The following is a 22,923-nucleotide window of genomic DNA, read 5'->3' as shown; positions in this document are numbered from 1 at the left end:
AAATAGATGGAAACATGCTAAATGTTAAAAATGTTAAATGTTATATTCGTTTTAGTCACGTCAACCTCTTTAGTTATTTAGTGACAGGACCTACAGCTTAAGGTGGGCTAATTGGGGTAACTTGAGACCAACTGGGATCATTTTCCTTCTCGACTTTTACACTCTCGCCTAGGACAATCACAAATATTAAACAATCACAAACATAAATTTACGACCATGTCCCAGCAGGATTCGAACTTACTACTGCGAAGAAGAGTAGTTGGAGTTTATAATGTGCTTAACTAAGTTATTTTAGAATATTATTCAATCATCTCATTGATTAATGATGAATATATCTTAATGCACGTTCTTAAATTCCGTGAAAGACAATTAATCGAAAACCAACGATAACTTAATTAATCAACAACGATAACATTCACCTATTATTATGCACGCAAATATTTAACTAAACTCTTTTTGTTCTAGTGTAGTGGCAGGCCCGTTCTTTGTGTTTTTTTATTCTTCACATTGCAAACGCCGATACAGACTTTCACTTTCAATCTGTGGATTCTGCGGTCAGATCATAGGTTACGTAAAATTCCGACAAGCCCATTTCGACAATGTGGCGTTCCCATTGACGGTTTCGTACGGCACACCACGCATCATCAGTATAAACTTGAAGGAGTACTGAATAAACTTAACAAAACTAGTCAGATCGACTAATACGAGATGAGAATGAAAAAAAAACTTTATTAACTTTGAAATGTTTATAATAATTAGACATGTCTGTTTAATGCACAACACCGAAATACATATAGAAATAGTCTTAAATTTAGAATTAAAATATTTAGGTTAGGAACAACAAAGAAGAAAAATAAAAGCATGTTTTACATACTGGCAGACTGAAGTTATAAAATAAAGGCACCGAAAATGTAAACGTGCATATGGCTTACTGATGATATCAAACCCATGGAAGCGTGAAAAATGTCTTACACTACCACGATAATGTACTAATAGTCCAGCTGTTTGGTCAATGGGGAATAATAAAGGGTCCAAAGCCGTTTTAGTAATGTTGCTTTTGTTATAAAAATATTTGATTATTGTAACATATCCAAATATTTTTAAAAGAAAATATTTAATACAGCAAATAAACCAAGACATAGCTAACTGGGTATGAGTATATATAAAATGCAAAAATAATAATGCTGTCAAAAAAGATAAATGAAGACTTAAAAAAAACAATAACATAAGTTAACAAGGCAACAAGATAGGCAACATCCAAGATGTAAATAATTATTAATTTAATTTATAATAATTATAATGACTTTGAGATACCAAATAGATAACAAATCCAAAAACATTATTATTTTAAATTAATTTAACCTAAAATTTATATTAATGGACGTCATAAGATTCATAAGATTAGAGATCCAAAGAATATAAATTTGACAAGATAGGAGACTGTAAAACAGACAATATATAGGTTACCAAAGATAATAGAAGAGAGAATTTTACTATTCACTATTCAGTAACTATTTTGAATTTCGAGAGCATTTTTTAGATATGTGATATATGTGTTATGTGATAGATGATTAATGATATATAAATGACGGATGTAAGTAAGTCTTTGTAAACAATCCACACAGAAGACCAGTTCCATTGAGTAGAAAAATCAATAATTTAAGAAATTACTGATTAAGAGAGCCCAGATGAGATTGAGACGGTTTGTAGATGACAAAAAGCTAAAGAAATATAAAATTATATCAAGAATATTTTCTATTTTTTTTAAATTTACTTTACTATGAATTGTTAATGAAAATTATTCGATGAAGACTCATGTCAAATATTTCCTGAATTACTCAAATTATTGTAATTTGTCTTTTCTAGTAAGAAAACACCTAAAAACCTTAATATTAGTGAACAAAGAAGAAAATTAACCGCCTTGCGAAGCCCAGAAAAACTGAAAGGTCCTTTTTGATAAAAATGCAGGTAACATGCTGCTTCCACGACAAAAAAGGAAGGTCTGTTAGCGTCGAATTATCACTTGTGAAGAAATATTTCAACAATCCTAAACGTAAAGGGTCAGAGGTTGTAAACTCACACGGTATATAAGAGAAAATGGATTTATATATGCATTATATTGACAAATTAGTAGCTCTTCCGACGCAGGATTCGCTTTTTGTCCGAAAGATGCGAAATAGTAATAGCTACCGCTGGAAAATATATTTAATAATACATTATTTCAATATCATTTTAAATAAATTGTTTATGACTACAAAAATTCGCTATGAATTAATTCAAACACCTAAAAATGCAATAACACTTGAAACTAAAATACTTCTACAAAAACTGAAAAATCTAATTCTATAATAATTTTTAAATATAGGGCATGCGATTTTTCAAGATTAATTTCTACTAAACGAAATTAACTGAATAAATAAACATAAGATATTTTATGGTTTTTTTCAGTAGTAAAAAACCAATCCGCGAGATTTGTCACAGTTATAATTATATTGAGTTATAATTGCAAAACAAAATCAACCGGGTAGTTCGTTGCTTGCCCAACGTGTTGCTTCATCGTAAAATCTGAAGCGATTTCCATTAATGGACCACTTGAATGGGAACCTAATATAGCACTTGTTGTGTTTTAAGCCTTGAATAAAAGGTGCTAAGTCATATCGTTTGATCAATCAATTTTAGAAAATAATTAATGAATGAGTTTGATATTTGTTGTTTCTGAATATATGTAAAAGTTTCTCATGAATATAAATGATGTACCAAAATATGTGTGATGATATTTGTACGGTAAAGTATCGACAACAAAAAAGTTTAAGAGCTAACAATTTAAGTTAATAAAAATTTACTCAAAAAAAAATACACCAAAAAAACACATTTTCATAGTCCTCGTCAACTTTCAAGACTTCAAGATAAAGATACATGGGCCACCAGTTTTTTGAGCAGAAAGGTGCTGCATTAATGAAATTCAGTCGCACTTATATCTTATGTAACTTATATTTCAACAGAAAAATTACCTTACTAAAAATAAAAATAGTTATTCAGATATTGTCTACATTTTTGAACGCCCTATATTTAAACATTTTAATAAATATTTGATAGAACAGTTTATAATAATATAAAGCAACCCAAGTAGACTAATGGTGGAATAAATACAATAGCAAAAATAACCGAGTTATAGGAATTTCTAAAACAGGATATAATACAATTTTTACTAGAGATGTTTTAATTTAGTGTAACAGTTAATGATATATAAGAGTTACTTAATATTACTTTTTAAATATATTTTTAAATATTTTAAAAAATACTAATTCATGGATATATTGATTGATATATACAAAGAATTTTTAGTATTTATAATTTTAGTGGTATTAATTGTTACACAACTATCACCTCTATCAAATATGGATGAAGACTAAATGACAAAGACAACATAATCATTGAAAGAGATTCAAAATCCGTAGTGACAGTCAACTTTCATCAATCATTTTACATTTACTAAACATATAGAACAAATCCCATTCGCCAATCATTATCAATTATTTTTAATATATAATACAACTTTTTATCTTATTATTTATTGTAAAGTTATCAACAAATGTCTTCATTCTAAATGCTGTAATTACAATCCAGGGCCGATTTAAAGACGCCGATTTCAATTGTGTAAACAGGTTTGTGAAGAAATATTTTTTAAAATGATAAGTACAAGGGTCAGCTACATAAAAGAAATCAATTGACTGACGATTTTTATTACCAGCAATGACAAATTTTATTTAAAAGACGGTAACTAGTAGTAGACAGTAGAATTCTCGAACGACGATCAAGGATTGCTGATAATAGTGAAATGAAACTGAAAATATTTAAATTATAATAAATGATGAAACCTATAAGCTCAAAGAAGCAGCTGAGTGAAGTAACGTGACAAAACGTACTAATTTTATTAAAAGAAAATGTTTGCAAGTTATTAAATGACACTGAAGTATTTATTAAACGTTTATTTTGGTCCTTAGGTCACTAATTTTAGTGAAGAGTACAACAATACTACAACTGAAACATCTCTTATAAAAGCGTTGGAAGATACTCGTCATTTTAAACCTAATTTTTTCTGTTGTTGATCTTTTGTTGACTAATTATTTTCGTCATTAATTCTACTAAAAAGATCTGTCACAATAGTGATGTAATATATTCTAATCTAGTTTCAAGATTACTAAAAACTCATTATCAATAAAAGTTAACATACTTCCAGTTCTACGAAGCTGAAACAGAATACCATATTCTAATTTATACTAGACCGAGCTACTTCATCGGAGTATTCATTTTATTATGAAAGAATTTTTGGAATTTTTTAATTTAATGATCAATTGCCATATATAAATAAAATGAGTGTAAATAACTTGGTATTTTCCAGACCATTTGTTTTCAAAACTTATTGAAAAAAGTTCATAAATAATTAAAGCCATTTTACCTTCACTAGATGTTTTAATTATTAACAAAATAAGTTAGTACTCAGCAAATGAAGCTCAATATACTATAATAGTACAGATATTATACAGAAGTATATAAAAATTACCTCCCATTTTTTATATTCTACTTTGTAATTTCGGACACAATACATCTTATAATGAATTAGATAGAAACCCTTAAACTTCATGAACATTATGAAAACACATCTTAAAAATGCAATAGATCATAAGATTAGTTATATGTAGAACAAAGGTAATGTTAATGACAAAACAAGACAAAAAAAATAAAGCTAGTAAAAAAATTGATAGTAGAAGATATATTTTAAAAAATCAACAACAAACTGATTATCCGCAGGAAATATAATAAAAGACCAAAATCTATCCCAGATTCATAGAAATAGAATATGATTTATTTTAAGTGGAAATAGGAGGGAAGGATAAAAAAAAGAAAAAAAAAGACTACAAAGCATAGAGTATGCCAATAAGAAAAATTATAAATATTTTGTTCGTCCTTCATGACAGATGACATAGGTCTTTAAATATTCGTAAAAAGTGATTATAGAATGGGTAGTTTTATGAAATAATTATTTCTAAAATTTATGTTTTGATTGTCTTAACTTTTTGCCTAATAAGCAGTAAAAATAAAAAGCATATATAAAAATTGAGTTAAAATTGTTCTCGCCTCTAGGGGTTCATATTTTTATCATCGTAAAGTGTTTTAATTTTCATGAAGTTGACTAAAAGCTATTGATAAATTTCGTATAATGATGCCTTCCTTGAATCAGGCTAAATATAAATAAACGTATGCTTGTTTGAAACCTTAAAGACATCAAAATTGATTAATATTATATAGATTATTATTAATATAGATTATCAGTGTACTGCACTAAATCAAAATCAAACATATTTGCAAAAAACTTTAAATGCTAGTAAAAATTGTATATTGCGATTGTTAACAGATTCTACAAATAGTGTCTTCCCTTCTGATTTATTTTGTTTGATGAAATGGATTTTCTCTATTGATATGTATATAGAAAATTGTATATCAATAACAATATAATAAAGAAAAATAAATTATACGGAGTAAAGGAGATATTTTATAAGCAATCTAGCTAAGCTATGAATAAATAAATATGGCTAACGATTCTAATTCGAATTTCTCTGTCGGTTTAAGCTCGACACTGACCTTCGAAGTATGTCCTATCTCTTTAATAAAAGTCCAATATTAAACTCACTACACACTCACTCAAAACACTTTCTGATAAATAATATTTGTATTAGGTGTTTATGTTAATATTTGTATTTCACTAATATCTATTGATAAAAATGCGAAACATCAATGGAAAGAACTGTTAAATTCCATGTTTTTTACATTTCCCTATATAAAATAACAGTTTTCTGTTTAGTATTATTTATTTATTCAATGTATATAGACTGTAATAATCAAACGCTCAAAATTGATTTTTGGTTGTATGATTTGAAGAATTCTACTCTCGAAGCACATTGTTGCATCATATATTATATCATCGAGTGGCGATTTAAACGAAATAAGTTTTCTGTAGCGTATTGGAACTGTCTATAAAAAGTAGATCTACTACGATAACGTCGAGCTCACAAAGTCATCATCAAAACCAAAGCTGCTTATAGCGACCCTCCAATTTTTCGATACTATTCTTGTAGTACGATTTGTCCTTTGCTTCAAAAAGGCCTCAGTTTCGGCAATTACGTTTTTATTCGACGAAAATTTCTTCTCAACGAGCATTCTTTTGAGATCTGAGAACAGAAAATGGTCGCTGGGGGGGCAGATATGGAGAATACGGTGGATGAGGAAGCAATTCGAAGCCCAATTTATTGATTTTTGCCATCATTTTTACTGACTTGTGACACAGTGTATTCACTTGGTGACGCCGCACTTTCTTTTTCTTCAAATGCGGCCGTTTTTTCGACGATTTCATCCTTCAAACGGCCCAATAACGCTATGTAATAGTCGCTGTTGATGGTCCTTCCTTTTTCAAGATAGTCAATGAAAATTATTCCATTCGCATAGCAAAATACAGACGCCATAACCTTGCCAGCCGACTGTTGCGTTTTCCCATGTTTTGGAGCGGGTTCACCGTATGCAGTCCACTCGACTGTCGATTGGACTTCGGAATGAAATGATGGAGCCATTTTTCATCCATTGTCACATATCGTCGCAAAAACTCGGGTTTATTACGCTTGATTATATTCAAACACTGCTCCGAATCATCAACAGGTCGTTGTTTTTAGTCAAAAGTGAGCTCACGCGGCACCCATTTTGCACAGAGCTTTCTCATACCCAAACATTCGTGAATAATATGATATACACGTTCAGTTAATATCTTCAGAGTGTCAGTTTCAGTTTAGGGTCATTCAAAATCATTTTGAGGATTTTTTAAATATTTTCGTCGGTAACAACGTCTTTTGGGCGTCGACTGCGTTCACCGTCTTCGGTGCTCATTTCACCACGTATAAACTTGGCATACCAATCCTTGATGGTTGATTTTCTTGGGGCAGTGAACCTTGGCATCAAGCCAAGTCTTTGCTTCAACTATATTTTTTCCCTTCAAAAAGCAATACTTTAGAAAAGTTTCGACATCCTGGTTTCAATGCTGTCCAGAAAAAAAGACAAATTTTCGATGGCGTATTCAAGTCAGGGATTAGTCTTCCAGAGTCATCCATATCAACACGCGAAATTCCTTTTTAACAATTTTTTTCACAATAACAAAAGTTGCTTCACTCAAAATGCTATAATTCGTAAACTGAATGATCCGATAGTGCTCAAATTTATACACGCATCTTTTGAGGGAACTAAAAAACATGTGGATTTAATTCTAGTAGCGCCATGTATGTGTCATGCCGGGGACTTTTCAACCGACCTGTTATTGTAGCACGAATGGAAAGTTTTGTCCCATCCAGCGTAATCGCTAGTCATAGCGCCTTCTGATTACCACTTTTTCAGAGAAATGCAGCATAGCTTGAACGGCATACGGTTTCAAAATCCTGAAAAATTGTAAAAACTAATCGAAGATTGGATCGTTCTCAAACCAACATAGTTCTTTCTACAACGGTATCCTCATGCAGCAAGAAATATAGGAAGAAAATGCAGAAAATGATAGAAAATATTTTGATTATATATGGTACCAATTGTTTTCATGAACGTACCTGTTCTCACGATTTAAAAGACCATCTCTAACATGATTGAAATACAGTACATATTGTTTCAATGCCCTGCTTATTCTTCATATTTAATGTCAAACTCAATGTCAATGTACATGTTGATTTTCGAGGTTATATGGAAGAATCACTTGCCGTTACAATTTTATATTAACTTTTATATAGTTTGTTTATTTATGTTCTTAGTACTTCAATATTATATAGTCATGTATAGTTTTCATCGTATCTAACCTACAAACCATTACACTTGTGTTCTTAATTGTAGTTTTAAGTCCTTCAATAACATATGTATTAGATGTACTAAAATGTTAAAATAAATTATATTTGATAACATTTTTGTTCAATTATTTAATTTAGATTAGAATTTTCTTGCATGTCAAAGCCAAACTGAACTAAAACTCAGAGTTGATGCGGCAACATTGTAATGTTTCGACGTCATAAATATCCACGACGCATTACTACAAAAACTTTGAATAGACTATAAATAAGCTTTTGTTTCTTAGCAGTCTACCAAATTAGTATTGTCTACTGCCAATTTAGTAATAAATAATTACATAAACTAATCCAGGAAATATAAGTAAACATAAAAATACCACCTAACCATTACTTAAGAAGTGAAAATAGTGAAAAATGAAAATAATAAGAAAAATAAGATTAAATAAGAACAATGCAATTTTATTAAAAAACTTAGGTAATGAAATTATTCTTCCAACATATGGATAAAATATAAGGACTATATGAATACATAAATGAAATTATGAAAATATGCAGGATTTAAAATGGAACTAACTACATAATATGCATAGATGGAAAACATAGGAGAAACAGAAGAAATTATGAATTATTAACAGTACATTTGTAAACATTTTAAAATATTGATAAATATGAAGGTGTTATGATTATATGACATTTTGAATGATTAATGTAATAAGATATGTGATGTATTATATTTTGTTCTTTGAACCTTGTATCAATGATTATTTACTTTATAGACCTCCTTTTGAAAAATAAATGGTTAATTTAATGATTAATACATTGCTTTCTAGAATGTAAAAAAAATTACTTAACTGTGTGATAAACATACTTCAAACATAACATAAACATACATAAAATAAATATACATAAATATGCATGATAAAGTCAAATATCAATTTCAAAATTGTTTTATTGTTTGTTTTAATATACAAACATGTATTACTTCATTTATTATTCCATATTTATGTTTATAATATAAAAGTAGAGAAAGATAATATATACTTATATTTGATGCCCTAAAATCGTTACAGTTCTGGATATAATTTTACTTATGATACTTTGTTATAATGTTCAGTGGCATACTAATTTACACATATTAATACCTTGTTGATTATTGAAAGTTGATGGAAATTAGATGTAATTAAGTGCAATGCAAAGTTAATTCTTGAGATAGTTCGCATATATTTTAAATGTTTTAATATACAAAGGTTACTGTTTTAATTAATGTTATATGTTAAATACATTTCTGATATTATATTGAAAATACTGTGAAAACAAGTTTTAGTGACATATTTAAATTGACATTTTTAAATTAGTCCTTTTACTCTATTATGAGGGCGATGACTAGTACTAAAGAATCCCCTTCAAAACCTAAAGGATGTTGGTGTGAAACTTACTCTGATAAAGGGTCGTCTGGTGGCGTCCACCTCGTCATCTTCATCCTCCCGCGTCTTCGCGACACCTTCTGCGTCGACCTCTCGTAACGTCAGCTGTTCGGCTGTAACGGTCCCGTTCATCATCGTGCTGCATAATCGTTCGGATGGTGAGCAAGACGAAAGCGAGCCGCCTGAAGGGCGGCCTTGGCGTACTGCTATCGACAACGTTTTGAATACGGCGCGCCGGCGATCGAAACCGCTTCGATTCTCGTTTGTTTCCCGACTGGTACGTCGCGGCCGGATTTTTCGGAACGTTTCTCGTCGTGGTTCCGTTCCCTACCCCCGCCGCGGTGATGGGCATGCGGTCGCCCTTTTTACCGATGCCGGTGACTCACCGACAAGGACGAGCGACACCGGAGTATACGGATGAGCGTGAGGGCGACGGAGACGGAGACAAAATAAAACAAACTCTGATATCGGTAGTGTTCTCGGTCGGGAGGTGTGTGTCTGGCGAGCGTGTGCGTTGGTGTATGTATTGTTTTATGCTTTGTCTTTTGCTTGCACAAATGCCCTCGTTTTGTCTCATTTCTTATCTAGCGGTCGTATGTGCCCGGTAATATGTCGTAAAATTAAACGAAGAGAACTAATCGCATAAAATAATATTAACAAGCGATATGCAGGCAGTTTTTTCTTGTTGTTTTTAGTTTGCTTATCACCCGTTCTACCTGTTTAGTTTTATCAGGAGTTTGCATATACTAAATATTTCTTGCTTATATATGTTTGAAAAATAAGCAAGCAAGCTTGGCTGGAACAGTGGTAAAGACGACAGGACGGTCCTCCTACTGTTGCGAAAGTCACGGCTCCAAATCCTGCTGGGCCATGGTCGTAAATTTATATTTGTGATTGTTTAACATTTGTGATTGTTCTTAGGGAAGAGTGCATAATCCCACAAAGAAAATGATCCTAATCACGGCCGTAACCAGGCTGGGTAAGACCGGATCTATTCTGGGATGATTTCTAAGTTGGTCACTCGCCAGTCGATAGGCTTAATGCCGAGGACTATGGTTCGGAGTTCACGTTAAACAGTAGGTCCAGTCCAGATAAACCCTCGTTGTTGAAAAGAAGACTTTAAAATATATATAAAAAATAAGTATGTAGGCGATAACATAAATTTATAATCTACAGTTGCTGAAAACGTTGTATTTATCTAGGAAAACCCATTGGTTCTTATCTAGTCTCTAATAAAATCAAATAAAATAAAAATTAGTCACTTGTCAGTATTTTTTACTATTTAATACACTTGAACACTACAGAACAATTCAAAGCCACACGGTTTGATTCTGTTGAATTTGCGTCCTAGTTCACTGTTGTTCAACTTCAATGTTTACATACATGAGAGTAGAGTATTTCCTTATCTCTTGTAAAGTAGAGTATTTCCTTGAGTCTTATTTCGAATATCTGATAATTACCTCTAGGACAGCTGAAATCCGTATCTGGATGCATCCAAAATCCTTCTCATGACTTGAGTTTCGACATCCTGGTTTCAATGCTGGCCAGAAAAAAAGACAAATTTTCCATGGCATATTCAAGTCAGGGATTAGTCTTCCAGAGTCATCCATATCGACACCGAAGCGGAATATTCATCTAGACCCTTCGGATAATGTGATGTCGAACGAAGTGTAGTTTATTAGAAGCTGCTAAAAACAAATGACTGCAGCTGTCTACCGACTCATAATAGTAATAACGACTAACAACAACAAAGCAAGCAGCAAAGTCTGTACCAATATATACTGTACCAATTTTTCCTAATTTCTCTTTTTAAAGTGAAACAATGATCAAAATACATGCAAGCAACTAATATATTCCACCACAACATTTTTCCAACAAATGAAATTAATATAGAAAAGCTACATCAACAAATATTTTTCGACGCATTCAATACGTATTGTAAATAGTTGTCAGTTGTGAATGTATATAGTGATATAATTCAAACTTAATATCACGGGCTATGCTTATTCTTTGAATTAGGAGTTATTTCATATCGGTGATGACATATTTTAAATATTTTTCCTGGATTTTAAAATGGAGAAATGCGAATAATAATCATAGCACTTTGATTACTATTTATTCATCTTTATCATAACGATAAAGAAATACGTAACAATATATTAGAAAGTCAACATTGGATTAGGGAGCAGGCACTTTCGGTGTAAATTGCAAGTATATAAAATATTATAATATTATAATATATAAAATTAGTATCCCTTATAATTTGAAAATAAATGATAACAGGTCAATTGAAAAGTCCCCAGCCTACCATTTTTTTTTCAACATAATTCCCTTCAACGGTTATACACTGATTATAGCAACCCTCCAATTTTTCGATACCATTTTTGTAGTACGATTTGCCCATTGCTTCAAAATAGGCCTTAGTTTCGACGATCGCCTCTTCATTCGACGAAAATTTCTTCTCAGCGACCATTCTTTTGATATCTGAGAACAGGAAATAGTCGCTGGGAGCCAGATCTGGAGGATACGGTGGATGAGGAAGCAATTCGAAGCCCAATTCATGGATTTTTGCCATCGTTTTCACTGACTTGTGACACTGTGCATTATCTTGGTGAAGCATCACTTTCTTTTTCTTCAAATGCTGCCGTTTTTCGGCGATTTCGTCCTTCAAACGGTCCAATAATGCTATTCAATGGTCGCTGTTGATGGTCCTTCCTTTTTCAAGGTAGTCAATGAAAATTATTCGTTACGTTTTCCCATGCTTCGGAGTTAGTGCAATTAGTTTTAACGAAAGTTTTTTGATTCATGTCAAAGGAAGCTATGTTTGGCAAATAAGCCGGATATTCAAAGAATACCTACTCTTGACTAATTCATTGATTTTAAAAATGCTACTTTAAACTTTATGAGCAGGTGCGTTTTGTTGATGAATATGGGTACTTGCATAACATGGCTCTTTTTTAATGAATTTTTACACATATGTTAACGTCACAATAATAATTTCAGTATATTATTTTACCAGAAGAAAACTAATACACGAACATCAGGAACACTCACTTTTGTATTTTAATAGTTCCTAAATCTTAGCCTCTTGTTTTAAATCAACATCATGAAGGTAGACCCAAGTCCATAGTGATGAAATAACGCACAAAGTCATATTAGTCCAATTTAATGTAACACTGTCACAGTGTGTTTTCATTGCATTGTTAGTCAAATGTTGAAAATGGCGTCAAAAAATCAAATCTACTATTTTAGGTCATTAGTCATTAGAATTTCATCAAAAGTAGCAATTGGAATGATTATTTGAAAAAATGTTCATCCTGTTACATGGACTTAATTATAATGTTTAAATAATGTTAAATGGTAAAGGTCTTTAACTTATACGACCGACCGTTAATAACAGTTGAAATCTAGAATTTTCACAGTATTATATATAGGACAAAAACAAAGAGGGATGATATATTAATAAACTAGAATATAACAAATAGATGTATTAATAATCTGATAAGAGCCAAGCTTATCAGGAATTATTATTAAGAACATTTAACCTAAATATCTCTAGATAATTGATATGTAATTACTATTTTTTTAAAAGCCAAATCCAATATGATAATAATAAACTGCTTGATGGTTATCACGAATTATTAATCATCGATGAGTTACATATTAGAAAATAAAATAAAATGATTCACTCCAAAATAAATAACCATGTAATACTCCTAAAATTTGTCGTAGGATATATGATATTTAAAATAAAATCAAACTATTTTTGGCAACTGCAGTTATTAAAATTATAGCTACTAGATGTTTAAAGAATTTTTTACTAATAATAATTATTGGACAAATACTAGTTCAATATCCTCCATATCCACCCTTACATTGTCAAAAATATAACATTTTGCAATGAACATAATATTAATTTTTTTTATGAAACATTTAGAATGAAACAAAAATATTGTTATTAAATATAATTTATGTTATTGAAAAAGCCTACGAAAGTAAAAAGTATACTCAGCTATATTCTTAGATGAAGCACAAGCCTTCGGTAAGGTTTGGTATGAAGGCCTTGTTCATAAACTATAGAAAATATTACCAAAACAACACAACGAACTACTAAAATCGTACATTACAGCCAGAATGTTTAGAGTTAGACACGAGAAGCTTACTCTACAATAAAAAAAAGCTAAAGCAGGTGTACCAAAAGGAAGTGTACTGGGGCCAATACTTTATCTACTCTACACGTGTGTTATACCACAAATGATATAATATATATGATGATATATAAATGATATAATAAATAATATTACGATGAAGAAGAAGCCACACGAAAATTACAACAGGCAAGGGACAATATAAATAATTGGACACAAGCTTGGAAAATAAAAATTAACGAAAGTAAATCTGTGCATGTGCAATTCACCTACAATCAGATCGTGCATTCCCCAATAACATTAAAGTAATACTATCATTCCATATAACAACAACGCTGAATATCTCGGAATGAATCTTGATGCAATACTTCGCTGAAAGGAATATATAAAGAATAAAAGAAAAGAACTGGAATTAAAATATAGGAAAATATATTGGCTAACTAAAAGAAAATCACAAATATCAGTACATAATAAATTGTTATTATATAAGCAAATACTGAAACCTATATGGACCTACGGAGTTCAATTATGAGAATGTTCTGCAAAGAGTAACATAAACAAAATACAAATTTTTTTCAGACAATAAGACCATTTCTCAGAACGAAGTCTTGAGAAGTATTGTGGACTCACCCAAATACTACAGGACTGACTACCGACATCGAGACCTTCAGATACCCACAGTCAATCAAGGGGATATGAGGAAACAGTCCATTCTTATGAGGATATTGTAACTGAGATAGGGCCGATGGGTCCTCCTAGTTAGATACCTAGATTTAAGTTATCAAAAAAACAAATTGTAGGATAGTCGGAAACGACCAGTAACAATGTAATAATTAAATAATTAAAAAAATTATTTTAGCAGTATATTACATCTAATGCGTATATCAACGAATGACTTAAACTACATTTACTATACAACTATGTAACATAATATGTATAATATATAAATTATATTAAACTTTTTTCACACCATATATAGAGTTCTAGACTCGTTTTTTATATAGTGGTATCACTTAGATACCTAACCCACCTAAATTATCAATCTTATATCCAAGTAATGTATTTTCATTGGAGAGCATTTTACATTTAGTCCTTCTTTCCTTCATTGCTGTGTTTCCATCTCACGTATCTTTGTCAAGTCATATTAATGAGCAGATTTCTCTCCATCTTTCTTCCATTTCTACATTTTTCTTGGAAAAATTTACCGATTTCCTATATATATCTGATTTAATCACCACATTGCCTCTAATGCATTGTCCATATTATCTGTACAAGAATTTGTATCTATACTCCTATCATCTCATCCATTCCCAACCAAATGCTCATATATATTCTAAAGAATTTCTGAACAAGACACTTAATATGAATTTCTACAATTATACTATGTTAATTATTCGCACACATTAAATTGTTTCCACTTTTATCACTGTCTGTTAGTAATGGCCAGCATTGGATCATAGGCCACATCAGGAAAGTTTAATTCAGTCACTGTCACTTGCGCTATCAGAATCACTGTTCAAGTTCTATTAAACACTTAATTAATAATTGTACACTGTATGTCTGATGGACCAAAGGTGTTACTATAGACAATGCTTATTTCCACTAGTTCAAACAGTTCTATATTTTATATACCTCTGGATGCTAGATATGATAGATCCACAATAATAATAATTTTTCTAATTATCTTTTATAATTTTTAATAATGATTTAATTTAATTATAATTCTTTGCCACCTCTTTCCCATATATCAATTCGATAGGATTAAATATTCTATGATTTTGAGGAAGGCATAACACCCTGTGATCATATTTTTCTGTCATTTGATCTACAGCGTATCTTTTCTCAGACCTGTTTATAAAAAAAAATTTAAAACACAAATATTAAATTTATATTTTAAAATTTTGTTCATGTTGGTTTACTCAAGAGGCTCGAAATAATCACGGAAAAAAGAAATATTATTCTAGAGCATCAGTTTGATTTCTATAACAAACACGGAACAATAGAGGGACTTCAGAGATTGGTCAATCAAATAAATAAAAATTTAAACGAAAAAGATGTGCTCGGTTGCATTCCCCGATATATCTCAAACTTTTTATAAGGTGTGACACTTCAAGTTAAATTGAAAAATCGTCTGCCCCATCCGTACTTTCAACTACTAAAGTCATATCTAATAGACAAACGTTTTATCAATAGGGTCACGAATACAGTGATACTATATCCAATATATTCAGGTGTTTTGCAGAGCATTATCATTGACCGATTGTTATATACAGCTGACGTACTGACCTTAAATACTACTGCTATGGCTATATATCCTGATAATACGCCGGTTTTATCATCTCACAAGGATCCAATATCAGCTATAAGAAACTTTCGGAAAAGCTAAAAGTTGATGAAAAGAACGTCTTCCAAGAAACATTGGCACCTCTATATATTGATCTTTTACCGTCGCTGTATATAAAGTTGGGAGTAATGAAGCAATTGGCAAAATAACTTCCTGAAAATGGAAATTGCTTCAAATACGTAGCCTGAGATATCTCAGAAGCAAAGGTGAAGGAAGGTGTTTTCGTCGGACAAGGTATTAGACTATGACAGATCCTCGAAATGTAGGGTGGCTTAATTTTAAGGAATTCGTAGAGAAATTTTTAGGCAATCACGACCCTGACTGTAAACAAATCGTGAAAAGAATTATAAAAGCATTTCAAGCTTTAGGTTGCTTAACTGTAAGTCTAAAATTATATTTTCTTCATTCCGACCTCGACTACTCTCTGCGAAATTTGGAAGATATAAGTAAAGACCATGATGAACGATTTCATCAGGACATTACAGAGATGGAGAAAAAATATGAACGAAAAATGGAGGGTCTCAATGATATCAGACTACTGTTGAACGTTTTGGACTGGAAAACTTTTCAGATTTTTTTCCACAAGCAAAAATGTAAAAAGAGGATACTGGGAAATAGAAAATGTTTTAGTATATGCTAATGAATGCATACTAGATAAAAAATGTATCGTTAATGGCTTGTAAATTAAATAATATTTTTTAGGTTTATTCTGTTTTATTTTAATGTAATCACTCATTCAACATAGGTACCCAACTTGTCAAGAGATGTGTCGTCCTATAACAAAAAGTCATTTTCAGATTCAACATACACAAAAATATAAAGATTACGCGACAAAACCTAAACAGCTCTTAGACATGTTTTATTTTTATTGCAATGTTTTGAAAGTTATGAATGAAAATGTATCCTAAAAAATACAATTGTGATAATATCAAGGTTTCTTCTTCTTATCGCGAAATGGCAATAGACGCAACCGAGCAAAGCAACAGGGAAAAAAAGTCAGTGTAAGACGCGTGTTTTCTCACAACATAACAGCACGACATTCAATAATTCCCATCAACTAATTATCTTCTAAAACGTTATTATTAGTAATAAAATTTAAGTTTTTATTAGTAATAAAATGTTAAAGGAAGCAAAATTTGATCAATCCAATGCCAAAGTCATGGCATTTGGAATAGTTGAAACATACTCAAAGACTAAATCGCTGATGCATTAGGTGCGAATTAATGAATGAGGGATAATAAAACCAAGTTTTATAATAACAAGCTAAGAAATGAGTCTACAAGATTTCAATAACGTTTTATATTCTTCAAAAGACGTTACAGCTACTTATTGCACAACTATGAATATAAGAGAAACCGAAATGCTGTCTCTTCATCTGGCGTCTGGTCCGACGCAAGTAGGTATGGCGTTCGACCATTTGCCGTTCTTCAGGCACTTGAGCATAGCAGCTCCGTGTAACTGCAATCCTTCCTCGCAGGTGAAGGTGATGTTCTCACCGATTTTGTAGTAGAACTTGACCGATGACATCCTACCGCTGATTGTCGTTCCGGGATAGGAACAAGCTTGGAGACCTGTAGCAAAATATATTTTATCATTATAAAATCATATTAAAATTAGGATATCATAACAGGTCAATTGAAAAGTCCCCGGCCTACCATAGTAAAACACATTTTTTTTGGCAAAATTAGTTTTTTTTTTATTCAACATAATTCCCTTCAAGGGTAATATACTGATTTTAGCGACACTCCAACTTTTCGATACCATTTTTGAAGTACAATTTGTCCTTTGCTTTAAAATAGGCCTCAGTTTCGGTAATCACCTCTTCATTCGACGAAAATGTCTTCCCAGCGAGCATTCTTTTGAGATCTGAGAACAGGAAATAGTCTCTGGGGCCAGATCTAGAGAATACGGTGGATAAGGAAGAAATTCGAAAACCAATTCATGGATTTTTGCTATCGATTTCACTGACTTGTGACACGGTGCATTGTCTTGTCGCCATAACCTTTCCAGCCGACTGTTGCGTTTTCCTACGCTTTGGAGCGGGTTCATCGTGTTCAGTCCACTCGGATAACTGCCGATTAGACTTCGGAGTGAAATAATGGAGCCATGTTTCCATTCCATCCACATATCGATCCAATCCATTGTCATATATCGAGGCAGAAACTCGAGTTCATTACGCTTGATCATCTTCAGACACTGCTCCGAATCATCAACTCGTCGTTATTTTTGTTCAAAATTGAGCTCGCGCGGTACCCACTTTGCACAGAGCTTCCTCATACCCAAATATTCGTGAATTATATTATGTACACGTTCAGTTAATATCTTTAGAGTGTCTGCTATTTTATTCAGTTTCAATTTACGGTCATTCAAAATCATTATGTGGATTTTTAAATGTTTTCGTCGGTAACAACCTCTTTTGGGCTTCCACTGCGTTCACCGACTTCGGTGCTCATTTTACCACGTCTATACTTAATATACCAATCCTTGATGGTTGATTTTCCTGGAGTAGTGTCCGGAAACTCAGCATCAAACCAAGTTTTTGCTTCAACTGTATTTTTTCCCTTCAAAAACCAATATTTTATCAACACGCGAAATTCCTTTTAATCCATTTTTTCATAATAACAAAAGTTCCTCCACTCAAAATGCTATAATTATCAAACTAATTATCCGAAAGCTGTCAAATTTATACACGCATATTTTGAGGGTTATGGCTAACTAAGAAATATATGGATTGAATTCTAGAAGCGCCATCTATGTGTCAGGCCGGGGACTTTTCTATTGACCCGTTATTTATTAAGATATCGTATCGTATTAATGTATAACTCTTTCTATATATTAAAACGTTAACTACCCATGCAATCAACTATTAAATCACTTAAAGTAACTGTTAAATTCGATAGTTCTGACAATTTTCTATATAAAATAGCAGTTTCTGTAATATAAAATCTGCTTGTCGAAGCTCATCAAACACTTTTAGAAACATAAGGTGACGCTGCTCCGTTATATTCCACCTGTCATTTTTGGCTTCAACGATTTAAAAGCAGCGATTTTGAAGCCAATGACAAAGATCAAATGAAGAACCAAAAGAAGTTCGAAGAAAATTCATTGCAGAACTTTTTGAACGAAAAAAAAACAGCTCAAAATAGTTATCATAGGAATTGATTGAAAATGGCATTTCAAACCGTTTCAACATCGCCGTTTTACTGTATTTTTCTGTGGCGTAGCTAATTTTTAACCGACTTCAAAAAGGGAGGAGGTTCTATGTTCGACTGTATATATTTTTTAAAATGTATGTTCGCCGATTTCTCTGTCTATTGTGGGCCGATTTTCAAATTTCTTTTTTTAATCGAAAGAGTGCACCTCCGAGTTGGTCCCATTGAAACCAAATCACGATCTGTTGGAGGAAGGGGGAAAATCGATGGAAACGCTCAAATTTCCAAAGGCACGTACAAAGTTTTCACATATTTTTTATCTAAAATAATCAGATATTTGTATATAATGTTATTGCTGAGCTGATGTGGCGGAAAATCCGAAGTCATTCAGTGCAAAATCCATTCAGTTTGCTTTTTAAGCACTAACCATAGCATATAAAATCATAGAAACGTAGACGTAAAAATATTGTAGAAAATTGTTTCTATGGTGTAATGGTTAAAGCGTTTGGCTCCCAAACGAAAATCGCGAGATCACCTATTTTCGCCTTATTTTCAATCATTGTTTTTTATTCCTATTTTTCCTCATACGGACTGCATCTCTTCTTGGTATACCCATTGCAATATTAAATAAAATAACTGGGTAATTTATTGAGTAAACACTAAAAAGAGAAAAATAAAATATTTTTAACAAAAAAATTGAAACGACTTCACTCGCTAAAAATTAAAAAATAAACAAATTTAGATTTTAGAAAAAAAACACTTTAAAATAAAATATGAACAATAATTGTTGTAGTAACTAAATAAAAATAATCAAAAACCTTTTCACAAGTTCAATGTAAGTTCAGTACGATGATTCACCACCTGATGCTCATATTCTGTTGGAAGCCCCCTTCTGCGAAATAATTAATAATTCGGCCTACTACTGGTCGTCCAGAGTCTGAGTATATGACACACAAACCATATTATATATATACCCAGTAACTAAAAAACTTGTGTGTTGCTATCTGTTAACCAAAATAAAAATTTGCCTATCCCTTTAATCTTTATTTTATAAAATCTCAACCAAAACCCCTTTTATATTACCCAATAGAATCAAACCCTCCCAAAAAATTACGAATCTATGACTGATGAGAAACAACAATTAAAAGAGAAGACTTAACGCTAGCCTTATTTTAATGTTTACATAATTGATAGAACATACAAATTTTGCATTGTAATTGTAGCATAAATATTTTTATTTTATTAACACTTCGTATATTGATCTTTACGTTTATTGTAAGCATTAAATTATTGACACTTACTTATTGAGTAATAGTTTCATTTATTTTAAATGTTAACACCTAAGAAAGTAATAAGGTTTATATGATTTTTGATGGGAGTGTTATTATTCAATAAAAAGGAATATAATAATTATTAGTGATGATAATAAATTAAAGACACGTTTCCCTAACGCATGTTACAATTCACACTAACATGTGTTAATTATAATAATTATTTTTTAACTTTCACTTTTTAATTCATTTTTTCGCACCTTTTACTTTAAAAATGTATTTTCAAATAAAGAACATAGTATAGAAAAACCGATGATTTGTCTAATTTCTCAAAATTATCAATGTCGATATATATTGGGTCTTAATTTCGCTGACGGAGTTCTGTAAGGATCGGAGCAGAACATCGGTCAGATGGTGATATCTATAAATCTACATCCACGCTCTCCAATCAAGCACCAGCAATTTTTGACTAAAATGAATTATCAAAAATAAACACCTTTCCTATTATTCAACTCGGGCAGTTTTCTCTCAGTTGTCTGGAGTAATATCTGTAATTTTCGGCGGTAGAGTTGAAAATCTATAGTCTGATCAACTGGAAGTAGCTCATGCTGGACGATTCCCTCTCTATCCACTAAACATAGACTTGTGACTATTTACAGTCTTGTGACTTGCATCGTTCAAATATATTTGGTACTTCAAAAATAGTTACATTTACGTAAATGATTAAAAGTCAAGGCCCGGACTTTTTCAGGGATTTCAATTTTTTCAAAACTTAGGACAACCAAATCGTTTTTAAAATCAAATTTACAGGACCGAAAGCCATAGAATAATTTCCTCTCAGCAATTTTTAATAAGGTACCTTCGACATACAGAGCAATCTTTTTACAAACCTGCGTAGCGTTCTTTTTTGTAATGTCAGTTCTTGCATGTAATCTGATCAATCTTTCAGTTTAAAAAACAATTTAAAGAAGGATTGGTACAGTATGTCCTAATCAAGAAATTTTCCATCATTTTCTACAACCTTTTCACATCTTTTTGACAACACGACGTTATCATACTGACGATGTTGGTTTGACGATAAACCAATCATCGATCTATTTTAGCAACATCTTGCTGGTACCACCATATGGACAGCAAGACTCAATCTGTCTCGATGTGGATAGCTTTTCTGGGCTAACCAATGATTTCTTGCGATAAATGGCCGTAGTAGATCCATTTGTTATCGAATGCCACAATACACCACAAAAAACTATTTTTTGTCTGACAAGCAATGAAGCAATGCCATGACATCAAAATGACTGCCTTCGAATTGTTGAAACAGTCAATTGAGATATAATGGATATATAGAAGTTTCTAAAAGTGCTTGATGAGTTTCGATAGAAAACTTCGTCGGAAGTGTCAAAAAAATCCATCAGAAACACCAGGTGTACCGGAAAACTCTTACCGATTTTTCTAACAGATATCGCTAGACTTGCAAGTATACAATGTTATGATTTGATATCTAACATCAAACTTCAAAGCTATACATATTACATTTAGAGAAAATAAAACCGTCATAGATTTTTATCTTTTTGAAAAGGTCAAGTTTGGTGCTTGAAAACGTGCATTTGCGACACGCATTAATTTTCTTATTTAATGAAAGTAAAAAAACCGCATAAACTCATCGTTTGCTGGTAGAAAATGACGGTGAGCATGATCTCACCTTAAAAATCTGTGAGGTAGACCGATAAAATCTGAAGATGCGACACTGCATGAATAATTGGATGAAGACCCAACCCAAAACCAATTGGTAGAAGCGTTAGATCTGGTCCAAGAAACAACTTGCAACCAATTATGGAGCAATGGGCAAAATCCAAAAATCGTCTGTCAAATAGTACTTCAAAGGTATGATTGGAAGTCATTTCTGCATCGAATAGTGACGGGTTTGGTGAGATAACACTCTGAGCGATGTATAACGAACCTGGTGAAAAAGGTTAATAGTTATCGCTACCGGCAACAACTGATCAACTTGAACCATGCATTATTCTAAAAACTTCCAGAATGGTAAAGAAGACGCGAAGACGCGGTAAAATTATTTTACAGCACGACATCCCACCGTCTCATAAAGACAAGCCGGTCAAGGAAGCGTTGAAAGCACTTGGATGGGACATATTACCGCTCCCGCCGTATTCTCCAGACCTTGCCCCGACCGACATCAACTTTTTACATCAACTGGAAACGCGCTGGTAAAGCAACTGGAGTAGTTCGCCAATTTCAAAGAACAAACAAACTCCAAGGACCAAGAATTTTTTTGGGTGGCATCCATAAATTGTCTGAAAGATGAGTAAGATGTATAGAATTAAGTGGCTAATACTTTGAATAAATACATTTTTCTATTTTCTTGAAAATTATGAAGTTTTTTACAAAAAAAAAGACGATAATAGCTTTCCGGTACACCAGGTATATATATAATATCTGACCCATATTTCATAGTAAAGCAGGGGGAGCTCTAGCGCAACACCCAATACGAAGATAAAAAACTATTAATACATCTACTAAAATACGTATTACAAATTATGGCAAAATAACTGACTGCTAAATAATTAAACAATGAATCTGTGCGAGTTGACTAATCTTATTTGCTTCACTATTATTAAATATTACATTTACTGTATATTAAATTTTAATAGTGTCAGTTATCAATGAATCATTATAAATTCACTGAAAACATTCAAGA

General features: G+C 31.9%; 2 protein-coding genes across 4 annotated transcripts in view; both read right to left on the bottom strand.

The window, feature by feature from the left end:
* The window catches only part of Rhp (GTP-Rho-binding protein rhophilin), a 111,056-nt gene extending 101,444 nt beyond the window's left edge, over positions 1 to 9,612 (bottom strand). The window contains exon 1 of the mRNA XM_076404267.1: positions 9,305 to 9,612. Coding sequence (XP_076260382.1) covers positions 9,305 to 9,427 — 123 coding nt within the window. The 5' untranslated portion in view covers positions 9,428 to 9,612. The remainder of the gene's footprint in view (positions 1 to 9,304) is intronic.
* A 7,456-nt stretch (positions 9,613 to 17,068) lies between these two features.
* The window catches only part of Hasp (Hig-anchoring scaffold protein), a 33,332-nt gene continuing 27,477 nt past the window's right edge, over positions 17,069 to 22,923 (bottom strand). For all 3 annotated transcript variants that reach the window (XM_076404252.1, XM_076404253.1, XM_076404255.1), the window contains one exon: positions 17,069 to 17,355. In XM_076404252.1, coding sequence (XP_076260367.1) covers positions 17,156 to 17,355 — 200 coding nt within the window. In that variant the 3' untranslated portion in view covers positions 17,069 to 17,155. The remainder of the gene's footprint in view (positions 17,356 to 22,923) is intronic.

Source organism: Rhynchophorus ferrugineus, unplaced genomic scaffold (genome assembly GCF_030347505.1).
Source record: "Rhynchophorus ferrugineus isolate W39M unplaced genomic scaffold, kcgeb_rfMv2 rfM4, whole genome shotgun sequence".
NCBI lineage: Eukaryota > Metazoa > Arthropoda > Insecta > Coleoptera > Curculionidae > Rhynchophorus > Rhynchophorus ferrugineus.
Note: the sequence above shows the minus strand (reverse complement) of the source record. Positions and strands in the feature narration are given on the sequence as shown.